Source organism: Chenopodium album, chromosome 16 (genome assembly GCF_948465745.1).
Source record: "Chenopodium album chromosome 16, dcCheAlbu1.1, whole genome shotgun sequence".
NCBI classification, from domain to species: Eukaryota; Viridiplantae; Streptophyta; class Magnoliopsida; order Caryophyllales; family Amaranthaceae; genus Chenopodium; species Chenopodium album.
The window spans coordinates 8,461,563-8,474,173 of record NC_137849.1 but is presented as its reverse complement, the minus strand read 5'-3'; the positions used below and the strand labels follow the sequence as shown (position 1 = coordinate 8,474,173).

Below are 12,611 nucleotides of genomic sequence, written 5' to 3'. Positions count from 1 at the left end.
ATTGATTAATAACCACATATATATACAATACAAGAGAAGACCTAACTTGCCTAAAAATCCTAACAAGATAAACTTAACATAAATACAATAGGAAAAATGGAAATTAATAATCCCACCTTTGTCAATTCTACTCAAAACAATCCCACCTTTTCGAAATCTGGAAACAATCCCACCTTTAACCCATATATTCTCAAAACGAGCCTTTTACTGGATTATCTAATTGTTAACCTGTTAATGAAGGTTAAATGCCACATGTCTCCTTTTTATTGGTTCTATTTTTATTTTTAAAAATAATTGTAGAAAAAATCAGTAACCAATTATTAAAATAAAAATCAGCCCCCACCCTCTTCCCTTTCTTGTTCCTTCCCTCTTCCTGATCTGTATAACCCCCTACCGGAGCACCCACAGCCGGTCCTGCTGGAGCATTCCTCTTCCCCGCCGAAAACACTTCCACGCTATTTCTTGATTCCTTCCCCTTCCCCGATTCCGTCCTCTTCCCCCACCTCGTACCTCTACCCCTCCCACCGAAGTTAGTACTCACTGTCGGACCATGTTAGTTGGGATGGTGGATGGCGTTTCAGGTGGGGTTAGCTGGATTTTGGGACTGCCGCATCACGTGGGGTAGATGGGGGGGCTGCTGGACATACGAGATTGAGGTTTTGGATTGGGTCTAGTGGTAGTGTCATAGTGTGGTGGTATTGGTGAGGTAGTGGTTATATAGGAGGTTGTGGTTATGGAGGAAGTGGTGGTTATGGAGTTTTTTAGGTGGTCAAGGTAGAAGAGAGATTGAAGAAAAAGGGAAAAAAAATTACCTGTAAAAAAAGTTGGAGGTAAAAGGGATCATTTTGAGCAGATAGGGGTAACAGGTGGGATTGTTTCTAGATTTCGAAAAACTGGGATTATTTTGAATAGAAATGGCAAAGGTGGGATTATTAGTTTCCATTTTTCCAATACAACATTAACATAAATACGTCAAAACCAACTCTAATATTTTATGTGTAAGAAGCTTAACTACTCTAATGCTTATTAAAACATTGACGCTTTTTGTCGGGACATGGCCAATAAGCATTCATTTCCATCTCTAGCTGACATCCTTTTCACAAATGGCAAAGCAAGGGCACGTATGTAAAAGTCATGCAATAAGGGCAAAAGAGGAATGACTTGTTCATAAAGAACGGTGTCATAAGTTTAGACTTTTAGATAGTTCATATATTTTCATTAGGTATTGGTTGTGGATAAAATAAATTACAGCGTTGGTGATTGTTTGTTAAAGGCAATGGTGTTTTAACACCTTTAACAGTGAAGTGGAGGGATAAAATTATAACGGTTAATTTGTTTTACTTTCGGATGAGTAAACAAGAATAAACTCTGGTTATTGCCGCTTGCTCTTTGTTAGACTTTGTATATTATTGTATAATATTTAGTTTCCATTATTGGGCTTTGAGCCCTAATTTGTATTGTATATATATATACGCTTATGCATAATGGAAAGGCACGAAATTGATTTCCTTCATGGTATCAGATACTCTTTCGATCCTTCTTATCTCACCCTAGCCGCTTCTTCTCCATTCCTATTCTTCTTCTTCTTCTATCTTTATTCATGGCAGACACACCTAAGTTTCATCCTGCCCTCACCGTCACTAATGTAAAATCTCTCATTCCCATTACATAAGACAATGAGCAGAGCTTGTATCATTCTTGGGCTACGTTGTTTACCAATCTCGCTAGGGTTCATGATCTCTATGATCATTTGGTTCCTCCGACGGAGGCGACGGCCAAGGCTGCCTTTGATAAAGAAAAATCGGCTGATCCGATTTTTTGGAAGCGATTGGATGCTTTTGTATTGCACTGGATTTACAACACCATCTCTCCTGATCTTCTAAATTCCGTTCTCAAACGGGAAGACACGGAAGAGGGGGCGTGGAAGCGTCTTGAATCTCTTTTCAGGATAACAAAGCTTCTCGGGCTACCCATCTCCAGAAGAAGTTTGCTAATGCTCTGTTCGAGGATTTCACCTCGATTGATACTTATTGTAATCATCTACAATCTCTTGCGGACAGGTTGGCTGATGTTGATGCTCGGGTGACTAATGGGCGTCTAGTTTTACGTCTCACCGGATCTTTATCGGAGGCATACAGTGGTACAGTGGATTATATTCAAAATCCAGAGCCATTACCTTCGTTTGAGAGTTGTCGTTCAAGGTTGAAAATGGCAGAGAGCACAATTAAGTCCTTGCTCGTGAAACCGGTGGCTCTCGTTCTCGCAGCGGGGCTGCAATGGTGGCTGCATCCGACTCCCCTTTAGTAGCTGATCACGCTTCCTCAAATAACAAATGCAGCAACAACAATTTCAAGGGCCGAAATAACAAGAACAGTGGGAAGAAAAAGGGGTCCAACAATCAAGGTGGGACCGGTTCCAGTCAGCAGCCACAGTGGCAGCCACGTCAGTAGACCCCACCGCCACAGTGTCAGCAGATGTGGCAACCATCCTGGGGTAGCTGGCCTGTTCCACCATGCCCCTATCCTGCTTACTCATGGCAGCCACGGCCTAACACTGTAGCCCACCGTCCTTCTGGGTCAGGCTTACTTGGGCCTAGGCCACAAGCCTACAATCCTGTAGCTCCTTCTACTTCTAGCTGCACGCCCACTGACATTGAGGCTGCCATGCATGCACTCTCGTTCTCTCAACCCGATGGGAATTACTACATGGACACGGAGGCAACGTCTCATATGACGGCAGATGGAGGTATTTTATCTTCCTATTTCAATTCAAGCAACCAAAATAATAATATTGTTGTTGGTAGTGGTCACTTAATTCCAGTAATTGGTCACGGAAGCACTAAATTACTTCCCCCTTATCCACCTTTTTCCCTTAATAATGTCCTACATGCTCCAAAACTCATTAAAAATTTGATCTCTGTTCGGAAATTTACCACAGACAATATGGTTCAATATCTTTTGACCCTTTTGGTTTCTCTGTTCATGACTTACAGATGGGGATCAGACTAATGAGATGTGATAGCTCTGGGGACTTATATCCACTCTTCTCAAATTCTCAAGCCACTTCTTCCAACAATCATTCAGCTTTTACTGCTCTATCTTCGGAACTTTGGCACAACCGTTTGGGTCATCCTGGCGATGCCATTCTTCATTCTCTTCGTAGTACTAAGTTAATTGATTGTAATAAGGCTTGTAAAACTTTTTGTTCTTCATGTTCTCTTAGGAAACATTCTAAGCTACCATTTTATGATTCTATGTCATATACTTTTCTTCCTTTTGATATTATTCACAGTGATCTATGGACTTCTCCAATTGCTAGCTCTGCTGGCCACAATTACTATGTTTTATTTCTTGATGACTATAGCAAATTCTTGTGGAACTTTCCCATAGCAAAGAAATCACAAGTCAAACAACTTTTCCTATCATTTCATGCTTTAGTTAAAACTCAGTTTGAACGTGGTATTAAAACTTTTCAATGTGACAATGGCACAGAGTACATTAATGGCACATTTCAGCAGTTCTTTGATCAACATGGATTACTTTTCCGTCTTTCATGTCCTCATACCTCCCCTCAAAATGGGAAAGCTGAGCGACACATCAAATCCATAAATTATATCATTCGCACTCTCCTATCTCATGCTTCGATGCCACTAACTTTTTGGCATCATGCTCTTTCCATGGCAACTTATCTCCTCAATATCCTCCCGTCCAAGGTATTGAACTATCTCTTCCCTACTCAAGTTCTTTATCAAAGTGACCCTGCATATTCGGACTTGAGGGTTTTCGGGTGCCTATGTTTCCCATTCACAAACTACAAGAGAGGTCCACTCCTTGTGCTTATCTAGGTCCAGCTCCTAATCATCGTGGCTCGAAATGCTATGACATGTCTAGTGGTAAAATCATAATATGTCGTCATGTTCGCTTTGTGGAAACCGAATTCCCTTTCTCTAAACTTCACAAAGTCAAGCCATCAGATTATGATTTTTTGAGTGATAATAATGCTTCTCACATCCAGCATCTCATCTCTCAAACTTCTACACCACAAAACACTCGGCCACATCTGAATGGGCAGCCCAATTCTACCTCTCTTCCTCAAACTGGGCCGCACTCACCCTCTGGCCCAGCTCGCTCTACTCCCCCTGGTCAGTCCACTCCAACTGCGGCATCTCTGGGCTCCACACCAAACCGGCACAAAACTACTCCTTCTGTGCTGGACTCGCCTATTTCACGTGGTCCAGTCCCTTCTACTGACCCACATTCTTCTCCTAGCTTATCACCCTCTCATGCATCCCCTTCCTTGATCGTAACTCCCACCACCTCGTAACTCCCACCACCCCTAGGCCCACTAATCCCATGCTTCACCGTATGACCACTCGGTCTGCCAACGACATTTTCAAGCCTAATCCTAAATACTCTACCAATTTCCACACGAAAACCACTACAGATATTTCCCCTATCCCAAAAAATTCTATTTCGTGACCAAAATTGGAAGAGTGCCATGTTGGATGAGTATAATGCTTTACTTGATAATCAGACTTGGGATTTGGTTCCAAGGCCACCTAATGTGAATGTTATTCGGTCAATGTGGATTTTTTCTCACAAACACAAGTCTGATGGTTCTTTTGAGCGTCATAAGGCTCGTCTTGTGGCTGACGGGAAAACATAGCAGTTGGTGTTGATTGTGATGAGACTTTTAGCCTGGTAGTTAAATCGGCTACCATTAGAGCGGTTCTTAGTATTGCTCTTTCGAAATCTTGGCCTATCCATTAGTTGGATGTCAAGAATGCTTTTCTACATTGTCATTTGAATGAAACAGTTTATACGCATCAGCCTATGGGATTTCATGACAAGGATCATCCTGATCATGTTTGCCTCTTGAAAAGGTCTCTCTATGGTTTGAAACATGCCCCTCGTGCTTGGTACAAAAGGTTTGCTGATTTTGTTGCTACTATTGGATTCAGTCACAGTCAATCAGATAACTCTTTGTTCGTATACAAGCATGGCTCTGATGTTGCTTATATTCTGTTATATGTGGATGACATTATACTTAAGGCATCTTCTAATCATCTTCGTAAGTATTTTATGACTCTCTTGGGTTCTGAGTTTGCTATGAAGGATCTAGGTCCTCTGAGTTTCTTTTTGGGTATTGCTGTCACTCGTCATTCCCAAGGTCTATTCTTATCTCAGAAACAGTATGCTGCAAACATTATTGAACGTGCTGGTATGTCTAATTGTAGTCCTTCTCCTACTCCGGTTGACACTAAGTCTAAGCTCAGTGCCACCAAAGATGCTCCATATGATGATCCGACTACATATCGTAGCCTTGCAGGTGCTCTTCAGTATCTAACTTTCACTCGGCCTGACATATCTTATGCAGTGCAGCAGGTTTGCCTTCATATGCATGCTCCGACAAATGAGCATATGACTGCTCTCAAGTGTATCATACGCTACATTCAGGGTACTTTATCTCATGGTCTACATCTATACAAGTCCACTTTTGATCGTCTTTTCTCGTATACAGATACAGATTGGGGTGGTTGTCCTGACACTCGTCGCTCCACCTCTGGTTACTGTGTTTTTCTTGGAGATAATCTGATCTCCTGGTCTTCGAAGCGCCAACCTACTCTCTCCAAATCCAGTGCAGAAGCAGAATGGGTGTTGCTAATGTTGTTTCTGATTCTTGTTGGATCCGAAATCTGCTTCTAGAGATGCATTGTCCTATTCAGAAAGCCACTCTCGTTTATTGCGACAATGTGAGTGCGATTTATTCATCTGGCAATCCTGTTCAGCATCAACGCACAAAACACATTGAGATGGACATTCACTTCGTTCGGGAGAAGGTGGCTCGTGGCGAAGTTCGTGTACTTCATGTGCCGTCCCGTTATCAGATTGCAGACATTTTTACTAAAGGGCTTCCGCGCGTTTTATTTGATGATTTTCGGGACAGTCTCGGTATACGTGGTCCTCCCGCTTCGACTGCGGGGTTGTGTTAGACTTTGTATATTATTGTATAATATTTAGTTTCCATTATTGGGCTTTGAGCCCTAATTTGTATTGTATATATATATATACGCTTGTGCATAATGGAAAGGCACGGGATTGATTTCCTTCACTCTTAGTTTTGACTTCTAGGTTATGAGCAATTGCCACTTGACTCCTATGGACATTACAGATACATTAAAAAAATAAAAAAAAATAAAAAAAAATAAAAAAAAAAACTCATTAAATAAACTCATTAATGTTCAAAGCTAGATTCCTAAGCTCCTAGGATGAACTTGTTGGGTTCTTGATTGCTGTGATTACTTCAATTCATTGCCGCATTTCCACATTAGAATTATACCTTACTGCTTTGCTGATACCTGCAAAGTTGCTTCTTATTTCGCATGAAGCGCTTATCACGTTAATCAGCTTATCTCCTCTTTCCAAAATTATAGCCTAGCCTCTGATCATCGTTTTTCCATGCTATGTCCATTATTAGCATTGTAGGTATAATCCTTGGGACATTTTCTCTACTCCTGAACTCCAGTTGAACTCCAGGGAGGAAGGCGGTACCAAGCCTGAAGAATATAATGGCTTTCCTTTGGTGTACCCTTTAGATCTTCGTCTTTCTTCACCGTAAACCTTTTCAGAGAGTATTCCAAGATAGCCATTATATTCTTCAGGCTTGGTACCGCCTTCCTCCCTGAAAAAAGTCGTTTCTATGAACCTAGATTGCCTAGAAAGTAGCAATCATCAAAAGTGTCGATCTCTCTTTGTGTTTTATGAGGTACTGCATCAGATTTTTTTGTCCAGGCATCAGTTGAAGGGTGTATTCCCTCTTCCTGGATTCCCAATGGGCCACGCACCACACTCTTCTAACCAAGTCACAGTCCCAAAATAGATGTTTCGGGGTTTCTTCATGTGCAACACACAAGACATACCCTGCATTCTCCACTATTTTTCTCTTCTTCGCCCAGATCTACAACTGGAACACTTCTGCATGATTTTCCAGGCACGCAACAACCCCTTGCATAGTTGCATGTCTCATTAATTTTACTTGTCCTTAACTACTTGAAAAGACCTAATTTAGCATATGCAATACACATTTTGGCTCAATTTATGCAACAACTGCGTACTACATACGATAGGTTCATTAGACTACATCTATTCGCATTATACATTACCTGCACGTTGACCGATCAAGGCATCCTTCTCCGTTCTTGTATCATTATTTGTGTGGTGTGATTAGATGAGTTATCCTTTCACTAGTGATCTACGAAATATATAAGGACAAATATAGTTCTATATATTGTGAACACTACATCGGTGTTACAAGTGTTCAAAGGTACTTATCAGTAGCCTTCGGGTGGATCATCCACAAGCAATGATAGCCAATCGACATTTTTGGTCCCCCTCCCCCTCTAATTTTCTAAAACTATATTAGGCATAATAAATACACTATTGCATTAAATATTGATATAAAATATCATATTTCAATTGTTACATATCTATATATAGATTTATTTGGTTCAATCATGACCTCTTATACTTTTTGTTCCATGATTCGCCACTGTTAAAGAGATGGGGAAATGGACCTCCCTCCCCAACCTCTTATCCAAACAAGGTGATTGGACATGCTCCCTCCCATAGTCCCATCCACTTCCCTATTAAATTCATATAGTTTTTTTTTTTAGGTTTTTCAACAAAAATAATTATGGGTAATTAGTTTGAACAAATAAATAATTTTTTTTTTTATTTTTTTTTTATGGTGTTTAGTGAGCCACACGAGCAAGGGTGAGAATTGATCTCAGAATCTCCTGAAATCGGGAGGAAAGCTCGAACCACTTGAGATATCCCTCACTCTTAGTTTGAACAAATAAATATCAAACCAAATAACACATAAACACGTATAATATAATGTAGTATACCACTTCGTATTTAAGAGGCACATTGTCCATTATATACTAACATTCAAAATTGTACATTTAAAATTTTATATGCTATGCACATATGAACACTCGGATGTAAAATAAAACTTATCCTGTATTACTAATAAGGAGAAATTATAAAAGAACTCTCCCCCAAAATAATAATTTAAACAAAAGACCTACTAGAGATTGAATGAACTTGTTTCTCATCAACCCTAATAAACTCATATGACCATGCTCCTGCTAATGTCCCAATTAGTGGCCCAACCACATACACCCATAGATCTTTGTAACATCCACTGGCTAATGCTGGTCCTATGGTTCTAACCGGGTTCATTGATCCTCCAGATATAGGCCTGTTGATATAAAATAAGCCACTAATTAGTATGAAATCCTCACTGTAAAAAAGTTTTTAATTTAAATCACCGTTTCATATTATGTGCAACATTTACTAAAAGCGGATGCTACACATTATGTGCAACATATATTTGACTCATTAAATTTCCCTTATTCAATGCACTAATTTGGCAAAAGGTACCTTCTGACAACATTTAATGTTTTATAAGGTAGTTTCGTACAACATTAATTTTTACAAGGTAGTTTCTTACAACATATTTTTTAATAAAGTAATTTTTCACAAAAACTGAAATTTATAAGTTAGTTTTTCACAAAACGTCCAAATCTTTATTACACATAAAATATAAAACGAGAGTGAGGGATAGATCAAGTAGTTAAAGCTTCCTTCTCAGTACCAAGAGATCCTGTGATCGATTTTCACCCCGCCCTTATGGCTCTCTAAACACTAAAAAAACATATAATATAAAATAAGGGTAGTAAAAGAGTAGCTTACCCTGCTAACATTGAACCAATGCAAACTGCAGAACCAACAGCAATTCCAGCTAATTCCCCCACCTTAAAAGAAACAATAATAACAAAAAAGGGTTAGTCTCAAATTTTGTAATGAAAAAAAAAAAAAAAAAAAAAAAAAAAAATTCATTTGGTGTTTTTAACTGATTAGATTATCATAAAATAGAATGATTGAAGAATAGAAAAAGAAAACATACAGATTTGGAGTCAGTTGCAACGGCTGAAATGACGAACATCATACAAAAAGTAACAACAATCTCCATTATCAAAGCTTGAGGAGTTGTTCCAGAAGGAGTGGTAACTCCTAGTAGTTTTATTGGGTGTAACAAGAATTTCAATGTAAATGCTGCTGATATTGCTCCTGTTATGTGTGCTAATGCATATGCAGGAACCTGTACATGTACACACGTATATATTGCAATTAGTCAGTTACATTCCTTTTCGACTTTACATGTTACTCGTATTATATGTTCATCTTATTTTCATTTGTGTCCAAAGGGAAAAAATAAATAATACATAAACCAGATTACCGGAGTTCATCTAATTACAACTTTATAAATCATAAAAAAAAAAAAAAAGTTACAATGCAATAAAATGAGTTAAAAATTACGAATGTTGTTTGAATTTTAAGAAAAATAGAGACATGACTCAAGACTTTATGAAAGATTACTAATTAAATCCATATAAAACCAAAAATAAAAGCTTAAGGATTTGTTTGGCATCACTGTGGTTTTCTGTTTTTTGGTTTTTTGTTTTTTAAAATCATAAGATATATGTCACATAATGAATTAAAAATTATTTAAACGTATTAAAAGCATGATAATTTTGAAAACTGACAACGGAAAAGTGGAAACACATTTTTCTTGTTTCTTGTTTCCTGTTTTTGATTTTTAGTTTTCAAAAAAACAGAAAACTAAAAACAAAAAACAATGTCAAACAAGCCTAAAAGCTTATTGTTTGTAAAGCTAATTAACTTGGAGAATTTTCTCAAACTTAATCTAGATTTATGTATTCAATTTTTATTATAATTAGTATGAACAAGTTTAGAGTGATAACATTTATTCAAAATTGTCACAATCAGAATTTGTTGCCAATAAATTCGTGTATATCGTGTCCGAAAATCAAACATACGAAGTACATCATAACCTATATAAATAGATTCACCTACTTTTGGGATAACAATTTATTACGTAAAATTGGACATGTCTTCATGCTTGTAGTATCACACATAATCGATATACTCACCTTTAATTATAACTCATGATATCTACCATGAATTTAGCTTAGCTATCACTTTCGTTCCATACATTCAATACAATATTTTTTTAGATAGGCTAGGAGAAAGCCTTATATTGAATCTGAATCTCACACAAGTTAATCTAACTTGAATTAGTGGGCAAAACCTCTTATTAGTGATGGGAGGGGTAAGGGAATAATATTCACCAAAGTGTCCTTAAAGTTAGAGCACCCGTTTGGTTGTGTTATACAATTCTTACCACTAAACCATACTTCCTCCATTTCTTAATAGTTGCAACACACACTTTATCACGGTATTTAAGAAAAGTGGATCTCACATGATATAATACACTTAAAATGAGGTTAAGAGGTTGTTAGGAGTATAATCAAGTGGGTCATGTGCTTTAAATAAAGGTAATAGTATAATTTTCACCATAAAAACCTTCCTTTTATAGTGTGTTGCAACTATTGTAACATTTGCATTTTAGAGAAGTGTTGCAACTATAATGAAACGGAAAAAGTATACTACATGATACCAAATTAAAAGTATAATTTTCATTATCTTGTGGTACTCGCTCATATCACTTTTGACTTTCATGTCACGTCTTACAATCTTCTCATAAATTACCAAAGTCTTACTGCCACACATTTTTCAGCTAACATAACATTTAATGCTTTTTAGAAAATGGAAAAATATTCAGAGGAATTATACATACTCTCGCTTAACTGCATAATTAAGTTAATTGAAGTCTCTGTATATGATTATTATATATCCTCCCTTGATACAAAAAATACGCTTGGAAGTACCTTACTTGTTATGTTAACTTTTATAGATAAAATTAGCCAATTCTTTAGTATGATTGATAAAGTTATGTATGTATTTTTATTTCTCGGGAAATTTTTTTTGGTATTGTCTAAATTGAAGTAATTATACATCTATGTTTATGTAACTAATAACTATCCCTTAATTACATTTTTTTTTTTCCTTCAGTGCATGAGTTGCACTTGGATTGATCTATCTTATCCTACTCATTAAGAGAGAAAAATAAAATGTTACCATAGATACATGATCAGCTCCAAATTGGAAATGGTGCTCTTACATAGAGATACATGATAACACATCCAAAATTGATGCTACCAACAGGTATATTGCACATCAACCAATGAGTATAATTGATATGTGTGTGTTCGGTAAAATAAGTTATTATAGTAGCAGACAACACAAGGGTGTTTAACTGCTTACTAATGTTTATTATAGTAATACAACTACATCTCAATCACCCCTTTATTAATACGAAGTATGTTATATTTGGTTACAATTTTAAGTTAGATACGTACATATATATATACATTTTTTATGATCACTACTGGAGGTAAGTACCTAGCTACTTTACTGCTTAGCACGGTTGATTTAGAAATAACAAAGCTAACAATACCTGCTTCCAAGGAAAATGCCTAGTGGCAGCGAACGCTATAGTGATGGCCGGGTTCATGTGGGCACCCGAAATATGGCCGACTGCATATATCATAACCGTTACAATCATTCCTCCGGCGAGGGAAGCACCGAGCCTTGTGATCTTATGTTCACTGGTGTCACTTATGGAGGCCACTCCGCATGCCACAAACACCAACATATATGTTGCTATTACTTCAGCTAACAGCTATTTTTGTATACAAACGATGGTAAGAAGATTAACAAAAAATGAAAAACAAAAAACGACATAAAAACAAGGTGATCGTGTATAGGAAAAAATGGGAAACTTAACGGAAAAAAATGGGGATTATACGTACCTTACGTAAAAATTCATTTGGATAATGTTTATGAAATGTAGAGAGGAAAGCATGATACATATTCTGATCATTGCTTGAAGAAGTTGAAGAATTTGATTCCATTTCTATAGAGTAAGAGCACTTAAACAATTAGAATTTATAGATTTGGTTGATAATTATTTAATAAAGGGGAAAAAAGATTGGACGAGTTAATGAAGGTCTATGTGCTCCACAGTATGCTATTTATAGGGAATTTAAGTTGACACAATAAATACTCAAACTATGTAGTAATTCCAAAAGGCACATTTTAATATTGGTTCGATTGGACACAATATTACGACTAGTTAAGTTTGATAGGAAAAGATTGGACCTTTCAATCTTAAGGTTGGAAATGCAATCCCCACTCGAAATACTTTAAGGGTGAGGATTCCTTACCCTTTTCCCTTACTTTCTAATGATCTGAACCACAATTACTTGATCAGAAAAATCGTGAGAATTAAGATCTGGTTAGAATCCTTCTCTTTACCAATAAAATATAAAATTAAAATTTGACACAATATTGCAATACAAAAATAACATAAGCATTAATATTTACTCTATTAAAAATCCTACAAAACTCTCACTTTCATTTTTGTTTGACTTATTTAGATTTTTTGATTTGAGGAGTGAAAAAGTTTAATTTGAAGAATAATTTTAAATAAATATAAAACAAAAATATTCTTATGGGATCGTGTTAATTACATACATCTCGATATATAGTCAATACATGTTTATTTTCAAAATATGATCAACTTTTATAATATTATAAGTATATGAAGATTAATAATGCTCA

The 12,611-nt window shown here is 36.8% G+C and overlaps 1 protein-coding gene across 1 annotated transcript; it reads right to left on the bottom strand.

Moving 5' to 3' along the window:
* Positions 1-7,845: 7,845 nt before the first annotated feature.
* Positions 7,846-12,015, bottom strand: LOC145586209 (aquaporin NIP2-1-like). The gene is made up of 5 exons (XM_081642982.1): positions 11,801-12,015; positions 11,446-11,670; positions 8,971-9,165; positions 8,757-8,818; positions 7,846-8,262 (listed from the first exon to the last, which is right to left on the bottom strand). Exons 1-5 carry the CDS (start codon positions 11,900-11,902, stop codon positions 8,073-8,075), a joined length of 774 nt encoding a protein of 257 aa, XP_081499108.1. The 5' UTR covers positions 11,903-12,015; the 3' UTR covers positions 7,846-8,072.
* Between the last annotated feature and the right edge of the window lie 596 nt (positions 12,016-12,611).